The following is a 26,457-nucleotide window of genomic DNA, read 5'->3' on the forward strand; positions in this document are numbered from 1 at the left end:
TTATTTTTTATTTTCAAATACGAAATTGCGACCGGCGTATACACTAATTCGAGTTGCGCGTGCGCAGCGACCGCAGCAGCTGAAGACCGAAACAAACTGAAGCCATGGGCGCTGCAGACCAGGCCATATATATCAGAGCTTATATGTATCACAGTTGTAATGCCCGGCGCGGGAGAAAGCTCTCTTTCGTTGAGTGGCGGGCATTGAGTTAGTTTTTTGTATGAATACTTTTCCTTCTAATTGTACATGCAATGATTTATGGTGCTTTAAATAAATAAATAAATAATATACCAGATTTGCATGTTTGTTTTAAAAATCAATGTAAACATAATTATCGACCGACGCTACTCCACGATGTTGTTTACATTCTAAATAGCATAATTTCTTATCGCTTATCGTCAATGCATGACTTTCTGAATTTTTAGTTAAATACTCAAATAATAGTAGCCTTGCGTCAATACTCTAATTACGAGATTACATTTAATAGTAATTGCTTAGTTGCAATCTGTTTTGTCTAGAGTAACAAGCAAAAATATTTCTACATCAATTAGCGAATTTGTAATTCAATTTGAATTCTGCATTTGAATTGCAACGAATAAAAACGTTTATTTGCACGCAGCGCTGCCAACTCGCTTTAAACTCGGTGAGTTTTAGTTAGCGTAAATGCCGCTAGAGGCATAACTCAGCGCATGCAACCGTGCCGTAGCGTCATATTTTATTTTAGCGCCAGGAGACGCGAACTGTTTTAAGGATTTTAAATAGTTTCTCTCGTTATTGTGACAGAATTTTGTTAGCGAAATGCGACCCAGCCTGGGTACGCCACAGGCTCGCGGCGGCTGTCGCACCAGCGGCGCCGCACGCCTAACACAACAGCAGCAGATGAAGGCCCAGCAGGAGGCCGCCGATGCCGCCGCACTGGACGCTCTCGACGAGGCGCTAATCTTTGACGATGAGGAGGGCGGCACTCGCATCGGTGATATATATATACCGCCGCCGGTGCCGCCGCATTGCTCCATGGAGAGCGTCGGGCCGCGTCTGATCATAAAGCGCATTGTCAATTACAATTTCAAGAGCTATGCCGGCGAGGTGGAGCTGGGTCCGTTTCATCATTCCTTTACTGCGATTATTGGCCCCAACGGCAGCGGCAAAAGCAATGTCATTGACTCCATGATGTTTGTCTTTGGCTGTCGCGCCAATCGCATCCGTTGCAAGAAACTCTCAACACTGATACACAATTCCAAGGCCCATCCCAATCTGAACAGCTGCTCGGTGGCCGTACACTTTGAGCAGGTGGTGGACAAGGGCGATGGCCAGAGTGAGCCGGTGGCGGGCTCACAGTTCTATGTGCGCCGCACAGCCATGTCGGATAACTCGTCCTATTATCAGATAGACAATCAACGTGCCCAGCTCAAGGATGTGGCCAAGCTGCTGAAGAAGCATCATGTGGACCTGGAGCACAATCGTTTCCTTATACTGCAGGGCGAGGTGGAGTCCATAGCCATGATGAAGACCAAGGGCCAGAATGAGAACGAAACGGGCATGCTGGAGTACCTGGAGGACATAATTGGGACACAGCGCTATATACGGCCGCTGCAGCAGATCAATCAGCGTGTGGATCAGTTGACAGATGACCGCACGGAGAAGCATAATCGCTGCAAGCTGGCTGAGCGTGAAATGAAGGATCTGGAGCAGCCATTCAATGAGGCCGTTGAGTATTTGCGCAAGGAGAATGAATTCATGCGCACCAAGAACTGGGTGACACAGAAGTACATAAGCATTAAGAAACAGAAGCTGGAGGAGTATACCCAGGAGCATGAGCAGTGCAGCGTGGAGCTGAAAACCCATGACGAGGGCACCGATGCCCTGAAAAAGGAGCGTGCCGAAAAGGAGCTAATTGTGCGCAAGGAAATTGAGTGGGTTTCTAGCGCGGCACAAACCAAATTCTTTGACTCATATTTGCCATTTCTATTTGCAGAGCCTACGAGGCGCTGGTCAAGCAGCGCGAGGACATCAAGAAGAAGCTGGTGGGCGCGGAGCGCAGCTACACAGAGGTCCAGAGCGCCATGGAGAATACAAACAAACAGCGCAAAAAGGACAAGGCGCAAATAGATAAAAATGATAAGGAGCTCGAAGAACTGCATAAGTTGCCGGAGAAAAATGCCAAGGAAATCGAAGAATGCCAGCATAAATTGGAGCGCCTGGAAAAGGAGAAGCTCACACTGAACGAGGAGCTGGAGAAGCAGCTGAAACTGCTCAAGGAGCAATCCGAGCCGCTGACCGAAAAGCGTCTCAAGTGCAGCGATGAGCTAATTGGACTCAAGGAGGCCGTCAACACGGCACGCGAGGAGCTGCAGGTGCACGAGTCCAAGCTGAAGATACTAAAGCAAGTGGAGACCACCGAAGCGCGCAAATATGAATCACTCAAAAGCTCCTACGAATCGGCACAGCAGAGCCTGCAAAACATGACCACCAAATTGGAGGAGCTTAGCACAAATATGCCGCAGCTGCAGGAGGAGATACGCACCAAGTCTGCCGAGGTGGAAAAGCTGGCCAAGGAGGAGCGCAACCTGGCCATGCAGTGCGGCAAGCTGCGCGAGGAGGTATTGCTATCTGATAACAGCTCTAATTATTTGTCTTACAATTGCTCCTTTTCCTTGTCAGATCAATGAACGCTCCTCCAATATGCAAGCGCAACGCTCCAACGACAAAGTCCTGGACTTTCTGATGCGCATGAAGGCTGAAGGCAAAATACCGGGCATACTTGGACGCTTGGGGGATTTGGGCGGCATTGATGCCAAGTATGACATAGCCATATCGACGGCCTGCGGACGCCTCGATAATATTGTGACAGATACCTACGACACCGCCACGGCTGCCATCAAGGCTCTCAAGCAGCATAATGTGGGTCGCGCCAATTTTATCCCCCTCAATCGCATGGAGCATTGGCGCAGCAAGTCACATCGCATCAACACGTGAGTTCCAAAAGTTTACTAGAATTGTCACATTATTAAATATAATAATTTAATTTTACACAGTCCCGAGAACGTGCCGCGTCTTTACGATCTGGTGCAGGTGGAGGATGAGCGCGTCAAGACCGCTTTCTATATGGCACTGCACAATACTTTGGTGGCCACGGATCTGGAGCAGGGTTCACGCATTGCCTATGGCCGGGAACGATTTCGTGTGGTCACGCTGCGTGGCGAGATTATCGAGCAGGCGGGCACCATGTCCGGCGGCGGCAATAGACCTGTGCGCGGCAAAATGGGCACCCAGGTGCGCACCAAGACCGCCGAATCGGCAGACAGCTCGCTGATATCGCAACAGGCACTGGAGGATATGCAGGTGCGGGCCGAGGAGCTGCAGACACGCATCAACTACTGCCAGGAGCAGCAGGGGCGCCTGGAGTATGAGATACAAACGTTGCAAACGAATCTCCAGCGCAGTGAAACGGAACAGAAGCGTCTCACGGTGAGCATTAAATCGCAGGAGCAGCAAATGGCCAGCAGCCTGAAACAGTGTGAGGCGCAGCGCAAACGCATGCAGGCCCATACCACAGACGAGGGTGCCGTCAAGGAGCTCGAGGTGCACATAAAGCGTGCCGCAGAGCAGCTGCAGCAGCGAGTGGAAAAGGAGCAGGCCATGTCCAGTCAAATCAGCGAAGTGCAGGCCGAATACGATACGCTGCGCTCGGATACAGTGAAGCCCGTGGAGGCCAAGCTGAAGAAGACAACCAGCCAGATTGAGAAGCTGGCCAGCAATGTACGCAGCCTGAATGTGGCGCTGACCACCGCAGAACGCAGCATTGAGCGTCTCAAGAATAACAACAATAATCTGCGGGAGAATATAAAAACGGCGGAAGACAAGCTGCGCACCCTCAACGAGGAGCGTCAGCAGTGTCAGGAGCGCAAGAATGAGCTGGAGGAGGAAGCGTCTAAGGCCGAGGAGGCCATCGGTAGCGCCAAGTCGCAATCGTCGGACATTAAGAAGGCAATCGATGAGCTGAACAAGCAGGAGAATCAACGTAATCTGGCACGCATTGAGATTGAGACCAAGCTGCAGGCGGCTGCAGCCAAGATGAACGAGGTGAAATCGGATATACCACGCTGGCAGGCGCAGCTGAAGCCGCTCAAGCTGAATGAAATACCCGGCGAAACAGAGCCGCCGGCACCGCTCAAGACGCTCAACGAGGAGGAGCTGCAGGCGAATAATCTGGAGGACATGCAGTACAAGCAGACGCTGCTTGAGGAACAGCTGAAAACAAAGCCTAATTTGGGTTTCATCAAGGAATTTACGGACAAGCGTCTGGTTTATTTGGATCGCGTGCGCGTCCTCGAGGACATCACCTCAAAACGTAACGAGATGCGCGACAAGTATGAGGAGGTGCGCAAGCGTCGCTATACGGAATTCATGGAGGGCTTCAACATAATCACGCGCAAGCTTAAGGAAATGTATCGCATGATTACGCTGGGTGGCGATGCCGATCTGGAGCTGGTTGACTCCATGGATCCATTCACCGAGGGCGTACAGTTCACTGTGCGTCCGCCCAAGAAAAGCTGGAAATACATCTCGAATTTGTCTGGCGGGGAGAAGACGCTCTCCTCGCTCGCCTTGGTCTTTGCCTTGCATTATTATAAGCCATCGCCTTTGTATTTTATGGACGAGATCGATGCCGCCTTGGACTTCAAAAACGTCTCCATTGTAGGCCATTATATCAAGGTAAGAACTGCTGCTCCTGGCACAAATTGCTCCAGTCTTCAACTTGCCTTCTCTTTTAGGAGCGCACCAAGAATGCCCAGTTTATAATTGTCTCGCTGCGCGTGAATATGTTCGAGCTGTCCAACTATCTGGTGGGCATTTACAAGGTGGATGACTGCACAGATTCGGTTACCCTGGTGAATCATCCGCCCGATCCTTTGCCGCCGCCAACCCAGCCACGTATACCTGTCACGCAGATGGAGGATGTAACGCTGCGTCCCGCCGCACCAAACGGCGAGCTGGAGGCAACGCAGCAACAGCTGGAGGCAACGCAGCAACAGCTACAGGCGGAAATAGAATCTAGAATGTGCGGCCGGGATACAACTTTTGCGCCGCGGCTCGAGAGCACAGCGATTGCGCATGTGGTGCAGGAGGAGATTAGTGTCAATGAAGTTGCCGCTGGCGCCAGTGAGCTGTCCATTCAAAGTCCGCTAGCCGCCGCAGCGCCCATAAATGCCTAGGAGCCATCTAAATATAACAAAATTAATGTTAATAATATCTATACGCATAACTTTAATAAACAGTACAAATCATAATTAACAATAAACTAGACTAAAGGCTGCTCATGATCTTGCTGCAGATGGTGGCCAGCGCTTCGGTGGTCTCGTTGCGCATGGCTGTTATATCCTCGCCGGCATCGCAGGAGCGTGTCACGAGCGGATCGAGCGGCAATGAGCCGAGCAGCGGCACATCCATTTCGGTGCACATGGCCGCCGCGCCGCCCGTTTTGGCGGGAAAGATCTCTGAGCTGTTGCCGCAGTGTCCACAGCGGAAGCTGCTCATGTTCTCAATGACGCCCAGGATGGGTATGCGTTGCTTTTTACAGAAATTAATCTCCTTGCGCACGTCCAGCAGCGCCACCTCCTGCGGCGTGGTCACAATAATGGCATGCAAGGATTCGGGCGCGTTGTCGTCGCGCAAATACGTGACCACGGACAAATGCTCATCCGATGTACCCGGCGGCGTGTCCAGCAAGAGCAAATCCAGATTTCCCCAGTCCACCTCGCTGAGAAACTGTCGTATCATGCCGTTCTTTTTGGGCCCGCGCCAAATGACGGCATCATCCACAGAGCCCAGCAGGAAGCCGATGGACATTAGGCACACATTGTCGTCAATGCCTACCGGCGACCAGCCTGAGCCGGATTGATGCACATTCTCGCCCAGGGCGCCCAACAGACGAGGCTGCGATGGCCCACAAATATCAATGTCCAAGACGCCAAAATTGTTATCGGGGTAACTGCGTGCCAAGTAGCGTGTCAGCAGCGTGGTAACCGTGCTCTTGCCCACACCTCCCTTGCCCGAGAGAATCAGCAGCTTATGCTTGACATCTTTCATGGCGGCGGCAACCAGCGCCTTGCCGGGATCCTCAAGCTTCTTGCTGGGATCACTGCAAATGCTTTGATTGGGGCAGCCGGCACAGGCGCTGACCAGGCCGGCCTGTTCGCTCTCCACGCCAGGGCAGTGCTCGGGCGGCGGTGCTTGCATTTTATATTTTTCAATATCTATTTATGCGTTGTGAAATGGCAATGAAACGTAAACCAAGTGCAGTTGATAACACGACCGTCGACGTTCCGGGTGAATGCCAAATGACTGGCGCTTTCAAGCAATTCGATCACGATTCGATATCGATAGTCGATAAAAAAACACCGGACGATTAATTGAACAGCAAACTGTGAAAATGGCAGTATTCAATATATGTAGGCTAAATACAACAAATTATTTAATTTAACTTCAAATTATGAACTTTAGCTTTAAGCAAGCACCTGGCCAATGGAGCAAGATAAACACTTATTTACTTGAATGTATCATTAAATAACTGGAATTCAATAGTCCAGCTGTTGTCATACCAAAATCCAAATCTTTTATTTTGCTTTAATATGCATTTAAAATGCTTAAAATAAGATTATCGGCAAATTGATTAAGCGGCAGCATTGTAATCGATTAAGCTCTTGGAACTGATTTGATCCAAATGGCGAACCCCGTTCTTATCCACAACCGCCACATTAAAGTTTTTCAAGTTAACAATAAGACGTTTCTGAATTTCCATCACACACTTCTTTAGCACATCGTAGGCCTCCTCCTGGCTGATATTTGGATGCCAGTAGCGATCGAATATGCTGGAGCAGAACATGCTACCGTAGCCATGACCGGCATAATTCACAGACTGTGCCGACGCCAGATAATCAATGAATGTCAGTTCGGGGCCCTCAGCGGGATCGTAGCTGATAGAAGAAACTGTTATTAATCAAGCGTTATTTAAATTAAGTTCAATGGAACTCACCCGGCAATAAACATGAACACCTGGTAGCGTGTGCGACTACGCAGACTTTCGGCCAGGTTTTTGCGAGTGAAATGTGCAGCCGAATGGGGGCTTAAATCGTAGCCGTTGCGCATTTTGTACAATGCAATGTTCTTCGCGATAAACTCGGTGAACTGCTCGGTGTCGCCAGACTCGCCAACCGTTGAAATTAACAAATTATCCGCCACCTTATGGATTTTGTTCTCATCTAGAAAATGATGCGAGAATGTTAGTTAAAGTCGAACCCGTTGATGCACGCCGCTAAATCATTTACCTTCTTTCATAACGACTACAGAATGGGCGTGAGTTGTGTCTGCTGCTAGCATAACAAAATCAGGTCCTTTGATGCCCAGAAGTGTTTCCATTTTAGAATTGTGATATTAATTTTACTCTGGCTCGTTGTTAGGATGACTTGAGTAAATTTTCTCCTGTAGCTGTTTCACGACAAAGTGGCGGTCGGGCGATTTAGTTTCGATGGCAGCCGAGTTACTTATCGATAATTCTGCATCGTTTCGATATTGGCAAATAAGAGTAAGTGTGACCAGCCAACGCTAGAGAAGACATAAAACTATCGATAGCGAGAACAAGATATTTTGAATAACTGTAAATCAGATAAATACTTTAAGCTATTTAAAACAAATAATTAGACTTGAATTTAATTGGTGAAACTCAAATTAAAAACGAAAGTGATAGTTGTAATTAGTATCATTTCTACTCTTGAATAAATGTTTTAAATAGTTTTCAAAAAGTGCGGCTCGGGCCATTGGCAATGCGTTCCGCTAGACCGAGCATCAGTTATGGCGCCAACTTCTTGGCCTGCCTATAAAATGTAAATGCCATGTGAAACGCCAGTACGTAATGAGGCCGAGCGTTAAGTAAAGAAGAAGCAGAAGCAGAAAAACACAATTGTACTTTAGGTTTGCAGCGGCAATTAATTGCATTGCCTTTCACCTGGCGCCCCAAACAAATGCCAAACAGATTCCCAGCACCGAAAAATCATTTAAAATGCCATCGCTGGGGTCGTCGCCAAGTCAAAGGTGGGTCCGTTGGGCATGATTGCAACATTTTGCGTCTGCTACTCCATTTTCCGTCTCGCTTGCGCAGCAGCGACGGCGGAGGCGGCGGTGGCAACAGCTTACAAACAAAAGTTTTTCCATTTTCAACAAACATTTTCCATTTGCCGTCAACAACGCCGCAGCGCAACGTCGCACTTTTCAGTTGCAGTTTGTCGTTCACGACACGCGCTCTATTTTACAGTTAGCAGAGTTTTTTTTTCTTTCTCTTCTTCTACTATTAGTGTTAGTTTTATTAAGCACGCTTGTTGTTGTTTAAACATGCTTTTGTAATATGGCATAGAGAATTGTGTTTTTGCGAAATCAACGTGAAAAGAGGTAAATTGTTATTAATTTTACACATTGTGAAAAGTTAACAATATTTTTTCGCTGTGGCAATTGCTTTCGATTTTGCGGCTCTTATCAGAAACAACCAAATTTGTTATTGTTGATAAAGCTAGACGAGCACAGCGCTCTGAGCGGCTTGCTATACCCTATACTAAAGAGGGTAGTGTAATTATATCATGCAGTGTGTAACCCATAAAGGGAGAAATTTGTTTATATATAGAAAGAGAGAGAAAGGGGAGAATAACAGTATATAAGCCTTGTCTGTTTCTGTGAGAGAGAGAGAGAGAGGGGAGAATAACAGTATATAAGTCTTGTCTGTTTCTGTGTGAGAGAGAGAGAGACAGAGAAGGGAGAATAACAGTATATAAGCCTTGTCTGTTTCTGTGTGAGAAAGAGAGAGAAGGCAGAATAACAGTATATAAGCCTTGTCTGTTTGTCTCTTTCTATGTAAAATAGTCTCTCAGTTTTCCACGTGCGGGAACTAGCCGCATTGGACCCCTATATCATATAGCTGGCATAGCAGGAATGGGTCGAAACTTGGATATTTATTTGAAAAACATTTTTTTAAATTTTAAAGATATTATATTTCACTTAACTCCTATCTCCAATATCCGACTACTTTTCAAACTATACTGAATATAACTATTGGAAGAATTGGTCGAAAGGCGACTTTTAAATTCTTCCCTATCATGTGCAAGGGTATCAAGTCTTCGACCTGCGGGATACTCTTATTGCTTTTGGTGGGCGGTATTGTGTATTGAGGGGCGTGTGAGACTCTAATTAAAGCTGACAGTTGAAATACGAAAACTATTCGCTATCTTAAAAAATATCTTTGAGCAGCAAATTGCACTCGATAACTGGACTATCTGGCCATCAACGACCTTGTCGTCGAGTTGAAAGCAATGCGTTTTGTAGGCATTCGAGCTGTTGTCATTAAATCTGGTTAAAAAATGTGGCAAACGTTAACGTTAAAAACTTAACAAAAAAAAGAGAAAAACACGTTTGTTCAGCTGTGAAATTGACCTTTTATGGCCCAAAACAAATGCAACTTAGTTTTGTTGTTGTTGTTGTTGTTGTCAGTCCAAAAGATATAAGCGGAAATACGCTGGAGAAATGTTGCCAAACTGGAGCAGACGATAATAGGGCCCATCGTAGAGCCCACTTAATGCAGAGTTAAATGTAACTAATTTGCTTTAATTTGAGTAAAAGCGCTTTTTTCTTTTCATTTAAATGACTTTTCGAGTGAAAAGCCTTGGAACATGTGTTCTTTTCAATTTGTTAAGTGCCTTATCATCATTTTCTTTTCTACCTGGTCTCGCATTTCTCGGCTCGAGATAAGCGAATCATGTTGCCAATCTACCAAGTCATTTTATCTGCTTAAATTCTTTAAGAACTAGCCATTCTTTATCAACGTTAATATATCTGTAAAAGTTGATAAAGTTAATTTTGCAGCATTTATGTTTTCCATTTTCTTATATCTCCCAACTCTTCTGTGTAGTCTATCAGTTCTTGTAGCTAGTGTAGAACAGCTTGGGAAATAATTGTTAATGAATGCAGAATTATTTTTTAAAAATTTAACTAAAATTTAACTTAATACATTTTTGTTTTTTTCATTTTTATAATAAATAAATTGTTGAACTTTTCTTTGAAATACATTCAAATGAATTTTATTTATTATTTTACAATTTAAGTACAATATTTATTTATCAGTTATAAATTTAATTGTTATAAATTTATTAAATAATTTTTTAATTTATTACAATATTTTATTTTTTTTTTTAGCTTAAACTGTTCGAATTTTCTATAAAAGGCATTTTATTTATTAATTCAAATTAAATTAATTTTTTAAATATTTGTTTATTTTTTTATTTTGCTTAAATTTTATTTAAAAATTATTTATTTATTTTTGGGTATTTTTAATAAGCTCAAATTGTTGAACCTTTCTTTAAAATGCGTTTTATTTTTTAATTTAAAATACAATTGTATATTTGTTGATATTTATTTGATTAAATGTTTCAATTTATTTTAACAATTCAACAACTTTTGTTGAACTTTTCAATTTCCCATTTATTATGTTTTATTTAAGCGATCTTCGGATCTTCAGAAATTCGCAATTTTTGCATAATTTTATTTTATTTTATTTCGAAGTAAGCAAAAAATAAAGGAATTCTTAACAGATTTTAGAGCTCGTCAACGATTTCCCAGGCAGATCGCATTACAATGTCATGCGGCTTACAGCTGTTGCACAAGCAGTGTTAGGGCATTCACGCTTCGGCTTCATACTAATATGATATATTATATTTTCACACTAGCTTTGATTTTGCCATCAGATTTTAGTTGCAATTTGACAAAACTTAGGTAAACACTTTAGCCTCAGTTTAAAACCTTTGCATCTAAAACATAAAGTATAAATTACAACTTTTTTTTTCTATCAATTTAAACTAATTTGAAGTTGTTCAGCAAATTCTTGTGGAAAGCGCAGACTAATTGATTGCACTTAACTGGGCCAACAAGCTGTGGCAATATGCTGCTAGACAAATTACAGGGGGCGCTCGGGGGGCGTGGCTACAGTAGTTGGTGTGGTTTGAGCCTGCGAATGTGTGTGTGTGTGTGTGTGTGTGTGTGTGTGTGCACAGCTGTTTTGATTAGTGTTCAATCAACCACAAGAGTTGGCCTTCAGCATTTACGCAACTAGAATACACGCAGATAATAGCTACATATATACCCATATATATATATACTCATATCGATAGCCGAGACAGCAACCACAAATAATGGGAATTTCATAATTTGCCGCAAGCAGATCGCGTCATGCGATCGACAACAATTTCACTTTTTATTGGCCAACTAGTAAGGGGGGGGAGGGGGGGTTTGCGCTGTTTAGAGGGTTGCTCATTAATTGTTGAGCCGAAGAAAGTTTTAATTACTGGCGAGATTGGCGAACGTTTAAGATAATGAAGCATTTAAGACGCGCATTCATTTCAGCAAAATTGCTCAATTTTGAAAGTGCAGCAGCAGCAACAACAACAACAACAACAGACAATTGCATTAATTTGCATTTTATATTTTCACTTTTGTTTTTGTTTTTTAGCAACAACAACAACAAAGGCCACAGCAGCAGCGCCAGCGATGACGTCGTTGCTGCCACGGGATACGTCACCAATGGAGCCAAAGGAGCAGCCATCTGCTGCAGCGTCAGCGTCAGCAGCAGCAGCAGCGCCCACACGCATACCACATCCGAACGCAACGGCTGTTCCGTTTGTTCCATTGCGGCGTTCCGCCTCCATGCGCTTGCGCGGCACAAAAGCGCATCCACAGCTCATTGGCAGCGCCGGTGAATTCAGTACGCGCGTCCAGCTCTCCGGCAGCACAACGAACGCGCGCCCATTGTGCGTCCAGCCAGTTGTGCCTTTCACGCGTAATCACAGCTGGAACAATTTGGGCCACAGGCAGACGGCCAACAAGACGGACTCAACGCATTTACATGCATTATGCAGCGGCGACAACGAATGCTTGGCCCTAACAGACCAGCTAACTGAGCTCCAGTTGAGCCCGTGTCCGGACATGGACGCCTCCAAGTCGCGTAATATGGTAAGTTGTGGCTGCTGGTCGTCTAGTGTGTCTTGGCATACATTTTGTCGTATCGATTTTATATTATTTCTAACCCACACCCATGTCATCGCTGACCTATGTAAGTTGAAAATAGAAAAGAATGAAGAGAAAAAAAAACACGCCCCCGCCTGCGCACGTAACACGCCTGTCAATACAATTGTCCGCTTTCATTACGAAACGACACCACCCTGTGCGGTATTTAACAACCCTGCATTTGCATACATTTTGCCACCAAATGGGGGCAGTTCTCTACAATTTGTGCCATGGGCTTGCTAGACCCAGAGAGTATTCGATTTTGACAATTATAAAGAGCCCATATATAAAGCCATATTGCAGTATAGTTTCAAAGAATAAAAGGATATTCTTTTTCATTTTTTATCATATTAAAATATGTGCAACGAACAAATTGTTTTTTTTTTTTCTTAATTTTTTTGTGAAGATCCTTTTTTAAAAAAATTCCATATTCGAAGGCTAATTTCTACTCAATTAGGTTTTTTTTTTGTGCTCATAAAAGCAAATGCTTTTGGTTATTTAACTAAGGTGTAGGGCATCTGCAAGTCGACCACGCTGTCTGTTCCTCTACTCAAAGTACCTGCAGCGCTTTAAGCACCCAGCGTAAAGTTTAATTTGAGTTTATATCGCATATATATATAATTTATGATGAAGTTATTTTCAATTTAATTACATGATATTACATATTTTATATAATTGCAACAATTTGTAGCAACTACTCTTCGTATGTTTATCATGTTTAAAATTAACAATCAATTACGAACATATTCAGCATATGCATAACCAAACGCTCTAAAACTGTGTAGCTTGGCTTACAGTTTGAGCGCCACTGCCAGTTACTTTAAAAGATTTGCCATTTTGTCGTTGTTATTGTTTCGTTTGACTCTCCGGCTGGGCTTCAGTTTTGCATAATGGGTCAGCCAAAACAATTGTGAACGAAAAAGTCCAGGGCAGCGGCCGTTGAGCAGCTGTTTCAATTCCATTGTCGCTCTGTTCCATGCTCAAACTGTAGCAAAGGGAACGCAAACAGCTGAGCGGGCGGCCAACAAGGAAATGCAAGTGCGCGGCGCAGCTTTTGCAAATATTGACAGGAGCGAGCACTCACACACACGCACGCAGAGTCAGGCACATACACGTACAGGCAGGCACAGCGGCACATGCACAAGTACCGTTCCTTTTCAACCACCCTCGCTGCCGCACTCTCTGCCCTCGCCTCTCTAGCCCCAACCCATGCTCTTCGCTTTTGAGGGTTCATTTTGTTTTCGTTTGTTGTTCTTGCTTTCCACTTGGTGTTTTTTTTTTTTTTTTTGGCATCTTCTTCATTTTCTCTGACCCATGCGATTTGCGTTTCAGTTGATTTTTTATGCTCAACGCGAACGCATGCAAAAGCAAAAGCTCTCCGCTCTTCCCTTTCCAATTGCGATTCGCGCTTTTCGCTTTGTTATTGTTTAAACAAAGTTTCGACTGGCGTGTGAATGCCTTTAAGTATGTTTTAAGCTGTGTCTGTGTGTGTGTGTGTGTGTGTAAGTTTGTGTGTATTCTTATTGTGGGCCTTGTGGCAGGGTTTTCTGTGCCTTATAAATAATAATTACACAAACGAGCGCTTTGTATAGACATAATTGCAGTTCGTTGGCCCTTTTAAATAAATAATAGTTATTGATATATTTTGCGTGTGTGTTAAATCAAAGAAATTAAAGTCGGAAAATTTAATAAATTATTAATATATTAATTCAAATTATTTTTACTATGCTTTCATAGAAATACGAGAAGAAAAATAAACAATTACTAAAATAGAAATATGAAAATATTAAAAAAAAAAAAAACACATCACAACAAAGAATTGTTTATGAAAGATTGTTTGAGTAAAGAATAAATAGATTAATCGCAAAAATTAATTATAAAAAGATTTCTCCAATAGGAATTTGAAAATAATAAATTAAAGCATATTACATAAAAATGAATATAAAATGATATAAAACAATTTATTTGATAATACTAAAAAATAAAGAAATAAAATTACTTTAAAAAGAATTAAAAAAAAAAGAAAAAAAAAACTTTAAATGGAATACTTTTAACTTTAATTGGAATTAAAAATTATTGAACAAAAATTATCATTTTGTCCCGAAACTGTTTTCTTGATGACTTTTTCTTCTATTGGAATCCTTTAAATAGGATAATCTATATTTTATAAATATTTCTAAATATATTCAATATTAAAATATCGAAAAGTTCTTTATAATTAATAATTATTCCTTCAAATGAAAAGTTCGATAAAATAATAATATTCCTCTCTCTATGTATCCGATATTTTATACAGATATTTCATATTTAAATGTAATTTTCCCCATTTTATTTTATCTACCATCAAATTTCTTCATCTTACTTTGTCAGGACCCTTAAGGACCTTAGCACCTGCCTATATAATAATATTTCTAAAATAATTGCACACTTTCTACGACGACCCTGAAAACTGGGCAAGCACATAAAAGGTTTGCAAAAAAAAAGAAATTTATATTCAGTCGCAATTGAAATGTTGCCCATATATAGATGATAGTCTAGATAGAGGGAAGTCGTCTTGGCAATGGGCCAACTGGGTTATTTTGACCATTGTCGCAATTGGCAGCGACAAAATGTACATTTTGCACACCTGCAGCGAGTCGCGAGTCGCACTCAAATCAAAGCCATCGATTTTTCTTGGGCCCACTCAGAATGATATATGGTCCATATAAGCATGAGGTGGATAGTTGGGACGTGACTTTAGTGGGTATTAAATTGATACTAAGCAGACTTTTGTACAGACTTGGGCTTAGTTGTAAAGTGCGTAAGCGTAACGTTTGGACGGTCATAAAATAACGACCAGAGCATTAGCCCAGTTAATGTACTGGCTAACACTGAGAGAAATATCGTGAAAGCTTGATGTAAGAGACTTGTTCATTATGCTTTAGCATTTGATATTTCTTAAGCTGAGTGCGACTTTTAAGATTTTCAGAATGTCTTTTTCAAGTAAAATACTTATTTGAAGTCTTATTTCAAGTCTTTTCAGTCTTTAGCTAAAAACTTATTTAAACTTATTTTAAGCACTTATGTTCAAGATTTCGACAACTTCTTCTCTGTATGAAAGACTTATTTCATTTATATTTTTTTCTTAAGCTAAGAAATTAATTCTTATTTTAAGCACTTATTCAAGATATAAAGAACTTAAATTCTTATTACAAGTCTTTTTGGCATTAAACTAACAAACTAACAATAATATGAGACTTTACCATAGATATCTTAAAACAAGATTTTGCTTACTTAAAAAAATGCTGTACTTCCTTTGAGTACGCTTTACGCTAAGTTCAAGTACGTAAATTCTTAAAGTAAGCATTTTCTTCTGAATTTTTGCTTATTTTCGTAACACCAATGAAATTTAAAGGAACTTATACTTAATTAAAATGTTTGAGTACGAAATAAACTTGAATAAATTCAAGTCAATTTATAGTCGAAGTTAGAGCTAGGTTTTTCTCCAAGTGTATTCGTATATTTAGCCCATATCTCCTTGTATGAGCCATATTAACAATTCGAGCTGGGGCCACCTGCTCGCCACAATTTTTATCATTTTAAACAGAATTTTTAATGATTTCTCTGAGTGTAGCTACAGCTAACTCTGGTATCTTTTATTTTTAACCAGCTGTGCTCGTGCGTAAAACCTATTGCGAGAATACATTGTTTTCTTTTTGTAGAAGTGCCATCAAGTATGTATTTCCCAGTAGCTGAACAATTAAAATAGGGCAAGAAACTCGTTAATGATGATTATGAAATATGCATGAGGTACGTGTGTGGCTCTCGCTCTAACCGACACTCACCTGAGTCTTACCGGATTTGCAAGCCAAACCTTTTGCCGTGGCAGTTGCATTTGCAGTGACTGTAAAATAGCTGACAGTAGCTGCAAATGACTGTCGTTCGAGCGGCAGATCTCATTCTGAATCACATTTCAATACCCATTTGGGGCACTCGCAAAATGACAGACGGTGCGCTTTTTTAAGCAGCGGGAAAATCGAGGCAAACTCTAGCCTTTTGTTTTCTGGCATTATATCATAGTGGGGTAGGTTTTGGTCCGCAAACACGTAATGTGCTTAGAGTAATGCGTTTAGCTGCTTAAATTAAGCTGATTCAGGCTTAAAAGAACTACTACAAATATGTTATGTAACAAGGCTTGAATAAAGTAACACTTGTTGGGTAAATTTATATCAAATTGGTTACAAATAGAAGTCGCAAATGGATTTAGACATTTTTGACTTAAGCTGATGAAAAATGAAAGCTTGAAAAAAGCCAATCAAAAATATATATATACCAGCTTTTGGGTACATTCGTAACAATTGGGTACAAATAGAAGCCGAAACTGGATTACACAAATATTTGTACTTTATTAGACATCTTTAAGAATAGCGAGAATTACTTAAGCTAATGCTTTTAGCTGCTCAAATTAAGCTGATTCAGACTACGAAGAATATATTTTATAAAAAGGCATGAATAATACTAATTGGGCACAAATTCAAGTCGAAATTGAACAAAACAATTATTTTTGTAAACGAGAATATTAAGAATACTTTTAGCTGATTTCGACTTGAAAAAATATACGGAATATTAGATTATGTGCCAAGGCATGAATAATTTACCAGTATTTAGGCATATTTGTATCAATTGGGTACAAATAGAAGCAGAAACTGGATTAAACAAATGTTGTGGTTCAATAAGAAACTTTAAGAAAAATGAGAAATATATTTTTCGTATAAATAACAAAAGTGTGGAACTATCTGATTGTTTTGGTCTAAACTATTTGTTGCATCCATAATAATAACTAGGGGCGAAATTTTGTTCTCTTCTAATTCTAATAAATTCTTTTATAAAAAGTGGGTTTTTTCTTTAGAACATAAATTTTTACATAAATTAAAGTTCAATGAATTTATATAAAATATCTTTCAAAGAGCCAAACTTAACTTTGGCAATGTTTCTGCAAATCAAACCAGATCAGAGCTGGGAACAGTGGAAAAGTATTTCCGGTTAGGACTAAACAAAGTCCCACCAAATGCTGTTCCCCCTATTTAATACCCCTGCTGGTGCATAGGCATTAAATTGACCACAAAAATGCTACTGCCGCTTAATCGTGGATGGCGCAGAGGGGAATGGGGGTTCGTGTCTCTGATACGGAATGGAAGGAATGCCACAATGAAAGTAACTGACGGGTGTTTAAAATGTTTTGTAAATGTAAAACAACAAATTGGTTTTGGGGCGTTACGGTAACAACAAGATACCTTCAAGCCGCCCGCTCTCCCCATTTCCTTGCCCTCTTCTATTGACTACACGCGATCTTTTTACGCGTTTCGCGAACTATGCACGACTGAGCAAGGCAGAGCTTCGATTGGAGCAACCGCAGAGATTGGCAGCGAAAGAAAGCAGCCAGCAGACAGCAAGAAAATGAGGCAGTGCTTGGGCTAATCGCTTGGCTTTCGGTCTAAGCATAATTGTTTTCTATTTTGCAGTCTCTAAAGCTGAACGGCGGCAGTGCAGAGACAGCGGGCATCGCAACGGCCACGTCGACGTCCACGTCCACGCCAAAGACGCCCAAGACACCGCCCGAGCCGGGCCACAGCTGTGTGCGTGATAAGCATTGCGCCCGTTTGTCCAAAACGCTCAACAGAAAGCAGCAGGACTCCACTGCGAAGCTGTCCACGGTGCACGAGACGAAGATATCGCCCAAGACGCCGCCAGGCACGCCAGATTCACCGAGCACCTATCTGGATGATGATCTAGATTCGATGTATTCGTTTGCGACCACCACATCGGGTCGTTCGACCATGTCCTGCGAGCATCCCTATGTGGCCAGGTGAGATTGCAAGCAAACGACAAATTGCGAGAAGTAACCATAACAGTAGAATATAGGGAAATATATAAAAATGCCAGATTGATATTGAAATATAGGGAAATTTGTAATATTTAGTTTTTACTTTTTTGGTTTTGCAAACTTGGTAGACAAACCATATAAGAAGGAAAAATTTAATTTAATTTAAACCCTTATTTAAACAATTTTATCGTTTTGTAAAATACAGGGAATTTTTAAGTCCTCTATTTCCAGAACATATACAAAGGTATAATATTAAAGCAACAAATTGGAATTTTAATTTATATAATAGAAAACCATTTGAATATGGGGAAATTTTGTAGTTTACCTTTTCCGAACCCCTATTTTAATGGGATTTTGCACACAGTCCTATTGCCAAGTTAGCTTAGTAAGAAAAATATTAGAAACTGATTAATAAAAAAACTATTATTATTATGTTAAATATTAAAAAGGATAAACCATCCACTAAATATAAATTTTTCATTGCAGAAACGGCACCACCTTCAGTGGACGCAAGATGAAGTATGTGGTGCACTGTTCCAATTATGCGGGCCAAGTTGGAGCCGACTATCTGACGCCCACGCAGCGGGCACAGCGTCAGATACGACGACTCAAGGAGCTATTGAGCATAGCGCGACAGGATCTGGAGGCCAAGGATACAGAGATTTTGCGTCTGACACGCGAGGTTGTCGAGCTGCGCCTGTTCAAGGCATCGCTCAGCTCGCCCGAGGAGCGTTCCGCCTCCTCGGATGCGGTAACGGTGCGCGAGGCGGAGCTAAAGACTTCGCAGGATGTCTCGCCCATCATCGACATGGTGGACGAGGCCAAGTGCAGTCCTCGTCATCTGGCCCGTCAGCAGCAGCATCAGCACCAGCAGCTGCAAATGTCCGCCGAGATGCAGAGCTCGTATGCAGACTCGGGTCATTTTGAGGATCTGACCATGTCGTCGGTGCACTCGAAGGACTCGCAGACCCAAAGCGAAACGCCCGAGGAGACGCCGACGGACGCGGCGGCAGCCGCCAGCAGCCTGGAGAACTATGAGCTGCAGCGCCAGGAGCTAATACGCATGTACGAGCATCGCATTGAGGAGCTGATACGCACCCAGGACGGCGCCGCCAGCGACCTGAAGCGCACACACAACGACAAGGTCGAGGCGCTGCTACAGAAGCTGGCCGAATGCAACACACGCTACTCGGACATTGTGCCGGACTATGAGCACGCCAAGCAGCGCATTCGTGAGCTGGAGAAACAGCTCGAGGATCTGCAGCGCAAGCTGATCGAGCATGAGGAGAAGCAGAACAAAATGTATTTGCACATGTATCAGCAGGGACAGGAGGCGGAGCGCATCACGCGCGCCGATCAGGTACGCTTCCATCTGCACTCGAAACAAAAAAACACCTCTTCATTCAGTTTGGATTTGAACCAACGATCTGACTTTTAAGGAAAAACAAGTTCATTTTGGATCAGTTTTTGAACCAATAACTGTCTTCAGACAAAAACCAGTTCATTATAGTCGGGTTTATGGCTTGTCAATTGAACCAAACATTTTGGTTGGATTTGAACCAATGACCTGCCTTTAAAAGAGTTAGTTAATTTTAGATCTGTTTGTAGCTTTTCAATTCAACAAAAGTTTATTTTGGATTTGAACCATGAACAAGCCTTTAAAAGAAACTCAGTTCAGTCTAGATCAATTCATGTCTCGTCAATTCAACAAAAGTTTGTTGGATTTGAACCTTGGACCTGCCTTTTAAAGAAACACAGTTCATTTTGAACCAATTCATGGCTTGTAAATTGAACCGCAATTGTCTGTTGAATTTAAAATTTCATGGCTTGCCAATTCCACAAAGGTTTGAACCAATGCCCTGCAATTAATTTGGGTTCGTGAACGCGATTTCGCACTTTCATGAGCCCCCATTTTGCTTCGTCAAATTTCAGTCTGTGTGTTCGTCCAATTTATAGACATCAATTTTAGTTTATTAATCTAAAAGAATATAAGACCTTTTTGCTGATATACCAAGGGTAATACATTTTTTTTCGAAATCGATTCATTTTTCTAACATTTAAAATTGGTAACAAATTTACACAGAAATTATGCCTTTTTTGCTCAGTGTAGGGTCTGTCAGAGTTGCATTTGTAATGTTTCATTCCGTCGTTTCCAGGCAATGGAACTGGCACAACGCCAGCCGGACAGCAAGGTGTCCATCAACGAGCTGCTGCATCAGCTGCAAAGCACACAGGATGAGCTGGAGAATATACGCGTAAGATTCTTCAATATATTTCTAATATTATTTTCGGTTTTGTTTTGTGTGTTGCATTTTGTTGCATCGTGAACTGCGACTCATCCAACAACAACAACAACAACAAGAAAAACACACAACAAACATAAATCAAAGCACACGCATACAAATAAACATCAACAACATTATGACATTCAACTGCTGTGTGTGTGTGTGTGTGTGTGTGTGTGTGTGCTTCTGGTTGAGTACGTTTCATTTCAATTTGGCGCTTTGCCTGGCTGGAAAAGCTGCATTTAATTGAAATGTGCGTCGCTAATAATTCAATAATTAATTATTCATTTCATAGACTTTAAGTACCGCATAACATTAATTAATTAATTAACTTTTACAAACATTTGCATTCAAAAGTATACATTAAAAGCAACGTTTGATTTGTTTCCAAGTACCATCACGTTTTTTTCTACTTCTTTGTTAATTTCGCTTGTTTCATTCCATTCCGTTCCGTTGCGAGTTCGATTAGCTAAGTACAGTCACAGCGTAGTGGAGAGTGCATGATAACAAAAGTACAGTTGCCGTTGCGAGCTCTTAAGTTATTCTTTTTCCTTATTTACCTTTTCTCCTGCATGTTTATATAAACTCTCTCTCTATATATATTCTTGTCCTTGAGTTTTAAATTTTTATAAAATTTTACATAATTTTCCTTCTATCTATATATACATATATATAAATATATTTTTTGTCGTATAACCTTAAAAAAAAAAAAAAACAAAAAAACCAAAAAAAAAACCAAACTATTTTTGTAGGCATCAGAGTGTAGAATGAGGGAGTGCGGCAGTAATCATGCTCTCCTTACTGCAAAGGAGGCGATTTCTTTGTGGGTACTTGGCGCGCGTAAGGTTTGTAATATCCGTTAAGAAAAAAAAAACTAAAATAAAAACCTATCCCCAAAAAAAGCAACCTATTAACCTAACCCAAATGTTTTTTTTTAGTTTATTCGCAAAAATTTCAAAAACAAAGAAACTTATTTCTGTTCTTATTATTTCTGATCATTGGCTAACGAACATTTTGGATATTCATGTATTCCTAACCTGCAAAAACCCGAAACATTTCATTTACATAAGCGCAACATCATCATGTGGTTAAGGGGTGGGCGTAAAGGGGGCATGGGGAATGTGTGAAATGAAACACGAAATAAATATGTTGATTTCAACGCGTTTCCACTGGCAACGTTAACATGACTTTGCCTTTTTCTCACTCGACTCTTTGGTGTATTGTTTTTCTACCAAAATAGCATTAACTAGAGGTATGTTTTGCAATCTATTTACAATAATTTAGTTTAAATAAAAAAGGACACTAATCTGGCTAGTTGTGACTATTTCGTTGCTGTGCAGCAACAGGTGGTAAAAAAAAAAAGCAGAAAACAATCATTGATTAATTTTGACACACGTAAAGCTAAAAATACCCAGCATGTGGTTCATATAAACTAATTCCCTATAGACCTAAAATGTTCGCCCAATACAATAAAATATATACCATATATATATATAAACATTTCCTTACCAAATATATTCAGTGTTACATATACTACATAACCTAAATGTTCATCAAATGTCATAGCACCAGTGAATCAAATTTATATGTAAATAACATTTAACCAACTTATATTTTGGTATAGCCGCAACCTAACCTCACACTTGCTATATACTACACTTATGCTCGACTCTACTGTATGTGAACTAATCTGAAGCCTTTCTCTGCACTTCTCTTTTCCACACATACACTAACCAAACGCTATTCGCGAATGCAGACAATTTATCGGCGTTTGTTGGAGGCGCAAAAGAATCGCACCCATGTCGATCCGGAGGTAACGCTGCAGTTCCTGAAGAGCGCTATTTTCTACTTTCTCACAGATAAGGAGAACTCGCAGGGCCATTTGCAGGCCATCGAGAGTATTCTGGAGTTTACCGATGAGGAGAAACAGAAGATAACCCAAGCACGATCGACAAAGTAAACAGGGTTTTTATTATGAATTTTTAATTAATTCTTTTTATAGGTTCTGCAAAATAATGTTTTATTTTTTTAGTGCAGCTAAATTCATTGTTTTGTGTGTTGTTCCGTTAACGAATTTATTTTCAATTTTATTTTGTCATGTAAAATAATTTTTGATAAATTGAGACGTACCGTTCCTTTTGGCGGCAACAACGAAAAATATTGTAAGCAACAAAAACAACAAAGAAAAAAACAAAAAATGTAAATTTCCTATTCGCTATTTATTTCTAAATTTTGTTTTAAGCAAGCATACGAGTACGTCCTTTAGAAAACAAAATAATAAAATTAAGATTTTAAACAGACCTGTTTTCTCAGTTGAAAATCAGGCATAAGCAGAGTCAGATATAGTTTTGATCGTGTTGCAGTGAAATTTTAATGATAAATAAATGCTAAACTAGTTACAACTGTGTTTTTGCTTTTCCTATTTCTTATGAAAATCAAACAAGTTTTTAAATGCGCGCCAATTGCAATTGGATGCGCCGCAACTCGATATGTTATCGATATTTCTTAACATTTATGCGCTCTTTTTTGCGTTAACAGCTGCGTTTTAAATTGCGTTCGATATATATCAGTCCGACTGATTTTCAGCAATAAAATTGCAAATTTATTTATACAGACAGCTAAAAGTTGAATGTGAAGTGTATATTGCCCATTGTATCGCATAGCATTTTGTTGTCTTACAACGATTGGGTTTCGAAATATCGCTTAGTCCTTGTCATCGCTAAGTGCTTAGCAACATGTGCGCCGTGAGGCTACATGCCGCCCAGCAACATTAGCGGACGGTGAGGCAACATCTCTTGTTGCTCGCTCTCTTTCATTCATGCACCCAGCATAGGCATGTCGGGCTACATGTTGCCCACAGCTAAATACCAGGGCAGTTTGCTTGTCAGCATGCTGCCATACAGTTGTGTCAACACAGAGCCGCACTTATCGATATATCGATAATTATTTCGGTCTTTTCACTCATTCTTTTCCGATTCAACAAACTGTGCGGACGCGTGGCGTGGTCTGTTTTTGTATGTATTTTTAAACAAATTAAGTGTTTCATTACAATTTTCGCGTTAACGTGTGCATAATAAATATATTAGAGATATCCAAATGCAAAATACACACATGCACACAGGCACACACAAGGCAGCAGTCGTGCCGCCGGAACGACAGCGTCGCGTTTGTTTATAACAAAATAATAATAATAATTTAGAAATATTAAAAGTGTTGCAGTGCGACTGAATGAATATTTGGTAAATTTCGCGTCATTGTTGAAAACAGCTAGAGTGCACACACATACACACGCACACAACTACGCTAGTATTTTCGAAAAATATTGTGCGTGCGTGTGTGTGCGCACGTGTGTGTGTGTTGTGTGTAAGTGCGCAGGCACTTGATACCTACTACAAAGTAAAATAAAAACAAAAACTACACACACACACACATTTGTTGTAGTTGTTGCGCGGTCCCGTTAGAAATACAACGCGTAAATAAACCGGGGCCCGGGTCCACGGTTTGCGGTGCGGGCAAAGTTCGTGCACATTTTTGTCCTGTGCTGCCTGCCCCCGCAGCCCGCGTAGTCCACACACGTCCAACTTCTAACTTTCGTGTTGTTGTTTCGCAGGAATTTTGAACGCTGCCTGCCACAGACGCCAACAGCGACGCCGACTGCACAACGTTAAAGGTGAATATAAAACTCAATTGTTGTCTTCTCTCTCTCTCTCTCTCTCTTCCTCTCTTTAATTTGTTGTACTTAATTTTATAGCTAATCTCTTATTTGTTGTTGTTGTGCGCTTTGAGTGCGTTTAGCGGCTTTTTTTATTGTCGTGAACTTGATTCTGATTGGAGGTCGCTCAATTAAACCGGTTCGCTGCTACTCCTCACCCCTCGCCCCCCCCAGCCAGCCATATGCTCATCTCTAATTCAGGCGCTGCTGCAGCAGTTGCAATTCCGCTTTTTGTTGGCTTTTCGCCTACGTGTGTTTGTTTGTGTGTGTGCGTGTGCGTGTGCTTGACTTGTCGCAAGTTTTTCTTTTATCTGCTCTGCTATGTGCACCTATTTGCACTCCCCTGCCGCTGCCCCTGCCGCCGCTATCGTCGTTTGCAAATGTGTTTTTTCTTCTTCCTTTTATCAGCCAACTGCCCTGCACAGTGGCACCAACTGCATTCAGGCCGCCTTTGCGCTGTAATTAACGTTAAGTGCTCAACCCTGAACGCTTGACCACCTGGGCGTTGGTGGGTTGAAGCCGGGGCAAGTTCTGAAGTTGTGATTGCGCTGCGTATTATCGCTGCTGCACTTAGAGAAAATTGAAGCTGCAGTAAAGCACTTTGTTTCTTTCAAAGTGGAATAATTTCCCTGGGAAGAAGATCTTGTTACAACAAATAATTTCCTATTGGCTTCAAATAGGCAATTTTTTCTTAAAGCTTAAAATGTCCCTTGATGATAATGGGGAAATTTAAAATACCGCTAAAGGTATTTTGGAAGGTATTTCTACTAAAATTGATTAATATGAAAAATTACCTTTTAAATAGGAATTTTTTGAAGTTCTCTGGTTCCAATTATATTATATCTACATTTCACATGGTGCAGTTTTTAAATGCCTATCTACCCATTTTCCACGATTTAACTATTTTTTGAGTAATAAAATAAAGAATTTGTTCCTAAATTTCCCAAAAGCCATAAATATGCCATAATTTGCCTTATAACTCAAGCGAAAATTCCTCATATGCAGTATAAGAGTATTTTTTATTGTAATGCATGGAAATTTCCCTGAGTGTACTTAGCAGCTAGCCGCGCGGAGTACTTAATTGCCTGGCTACCTGATTCTCTAGTTGTTGTTGCTAAAGCTGATGCTGCTGCTGCTGCTGCTTTTTCTGGCCAAATGAAGCTATAAAAGTGGGCCATGGCACTGACCACAAACAGATAACTAGCCACTTTTAATATGCCCAGATCGTTGTTGCAATGTCCAAAGTTGTACGAGAGAAAGCCATCAAAAGCGCGCTATTCCCCCCAGAGCCAGGCACTAAAACTACACACACACACACACAGACACACACACATGCACATGGCACCTGCAAAAGCAGTTACCAATACAACAACATCAAGTCTAACAGTGAAAATAGCACGAGTGAACAGATGAGGAACTGGATGCTCTCTAGATTTCCCCATAGTTCGCCTGCAGCTGCAGCAGCTGCTGCTGAATAGCTTTAACAACTCTGCGAGGAGTTTCAAAATGGGCTAAAGATGTCATTTGGTACTTTTTGCATAAAGGGAAATTCGCAAAGTTGGCTAATTTTTAATTGTTGTACGTCTTTGTCAAGAGTGAGGGTATTTTGATGGCATGTAAAAATGATTATTAATTTATTGATTGCTTTTTCGTGTTTTTCGAAATGAAAAATTGAATGAGGGGAAAGGAGAGCAAAGACAACAATGTTTGTTAACATTCAAAAGCTTGTCAATATGCATTTGAAAAGGACGTTAAATCTGTTTTTTTTTTTTTAAGCACGATTTTAAGCCATTTTTAAATGTGTGTTTGCTTAATTCTTTAGCTTTTTTCAATGCTTATTAGTTGAACAATAAGCAATGGCAAAGGAATATATTTTGCATATATATCCCTTCTTTTTGCAAAGTAAAATGTAGTTATTTCCCTCCTTTTTATTCTGCTAAATACAACTTATTAAGCCTCTCAAAAGCTGGCAGCACTGTGCGCTGCTCACCCGGCACCTCCGCGTTGTTCATCCTATTCAACACTTTTTTTTTGCTCTTGTTGCACTTCTTTCTGCTTTGCCTAGCTGTTGCTGCTTGATTAACTTCGGTGAGTAGGCAATCATCATCATCATCATTATCATCAACAGCCAGCGGCGGCTCTCACATAAAATGTTAATCACTTTCAAAGCTCGCACATTGCACACAGTTTTTGTTTGTCGCATTTCGTTTGTGCTCTTGCGTGCGGTGCTCTCACTCGCACTCATTATGTGGTATTGCCTTGGGTCTTTTGCATGGCCTTAACAGCACGCCCGCAACTCAAACAACAACAACAACAACAACAACAGTTACTCTGTCAACTCGACGCAGCTACAATTACAAGCATCATTGGCCTTATTTCTTTTTAGCTATTGCTGCTGCTTTCTGTTGTTCTTGTTGTTGTTGTTGTTTTTGTCACTGTTTGGAATGTCTGTCACTCGCGCACAGACGCACACTTATGCACAGTTTTATCTACAGCTG

The 26,457-nt window shown here is 41.1% G+C and overlaps 4 protein-coding genes across 8 annotated transcripts; 2 read left to right on the top strand and 2 right to left on the bottom strand.

Moving 5' to 3' along the window:
* The first annotated feature begins 549 nt into the window (after nt 1-549).
* On the top strand, nt 550-5,288 carry LOC115759008 (structural maintenance of chromosomes protein 4). Its single transcript, XM_030699816.1, has 6 exons — nt 550-643; nt 784-1,913; nt 1,976-2,600; nt 2,662-2,972; nt 3,036-4,716; nt 4,776-5,288. Exons 2-6 carry the CDS (start codon nt 799-801, stop codon nt 5,214-5,216), a joined length of 4,173 nt encoding a protein of 1,390 aa, XP_030555676.1. The 5' UTR covers nt 550-643; nt 784-798; the 3' UTR covers nt 5,217-5,288.
* On the bottom strand, nt 5,245-6,322 carry LOC115759011 (cytosolic Fe-S cluster assembly factor NUBP1 homolog). The gene has a single exon (XM_030699822.1). It carries the CDS (start codon nt 6,238-6,240, stop codon nt 5,308-5,310), a length of 933 nt encoding a protein of 310 aa, XP_030555682.1. The 5' UTR covers nt 6,241-6,322; the 3' UTR covers nt 5,245-5,307.
* Nucleotides 6,323-6,584: 262 nt separating this feature from the next.
* On the bottom strand, nt 6,585-7,511 carry LOC115759012 (probable proteasome subunit beta type-2). The gene is made up of 3 exons (XM_030699823.1): nt 7,329-7,511; nt 7,037-7,262; nt 6,585-6,977 (listed from the first exon to the last, which is right to left on the bottom strand). Exons 1-3 carry the CDS (start codon nt 7,417-7,419, stop codon nt 6,674-6,676), a joined length of 621 nt encoding a protein of 206 aa, XP_030555683.1. The 5' UTR covers nt 7,420-7,511; the 3' UTR covers nt 6,585-6,673.
* A 915-nt stretch (nt 7,512-8,426) lies between these two features.
* LOC115759009 lies at nt 8,427-22,646 on the top strand. Of its 5 annotated transcripts, none has more exons than XM_030699821.1 (8): nt 8,427-8,445; nt 11,546-12,045; nt 17,601-17,944; nt 18,449-19,322; nt 20,119-20,217; nt 21,000-21,092; nt 22,004-22,203; nt 22,280-22,646. In XM_030699821.1, the coding sequence occupies exons 2-8, from the start codon at nt 11,584-11,586 to the stop codon at nt 22,353-22,355; spliced, it is 2,148 nt and encodes a 715-aa protein (XP_030555681.1). In that variant the 5' UTR covers nt 8,427-8,445; nt 11,546-11,583; the 3' UTR covers nt 22,356-22,646. The 5 variants fall into 5 exon arrangements, with proteins under 5 accessions (XP_030555681.1, XP_030555680.1, XP_030555677.1 ...); XM_030699820.1 differs by lacking the exon at nt 8,427-8,445 and adding an exon at nt 10,840-10,859; XM_030699817.1 differs by lacking the exon at nt 8,427-8,445 and adding an exon at nt 10,914-11,054.
* Nucleotides 22,647-26,457: the final 3,811 nt, after the last annotated feature.

This window comes from Drosophila novamexicana, unplaced genomic scaffold, assembly GCF_003285875.2.
Source record: "Drosophila novamexicana strain 15010-1031.04,08,12 unplaced genomic scaffold, DnovRS2.1 tig00000193-arrow-pilon, whole genome shotgun sequence".
In the NCBI taxonomy this organism is placed as follows: Eukaryota; Metazoa; Arthropoda; class Insecta; order Diptera; family Drosophilidae; genus Drosophila; species Drosophila novamexicana.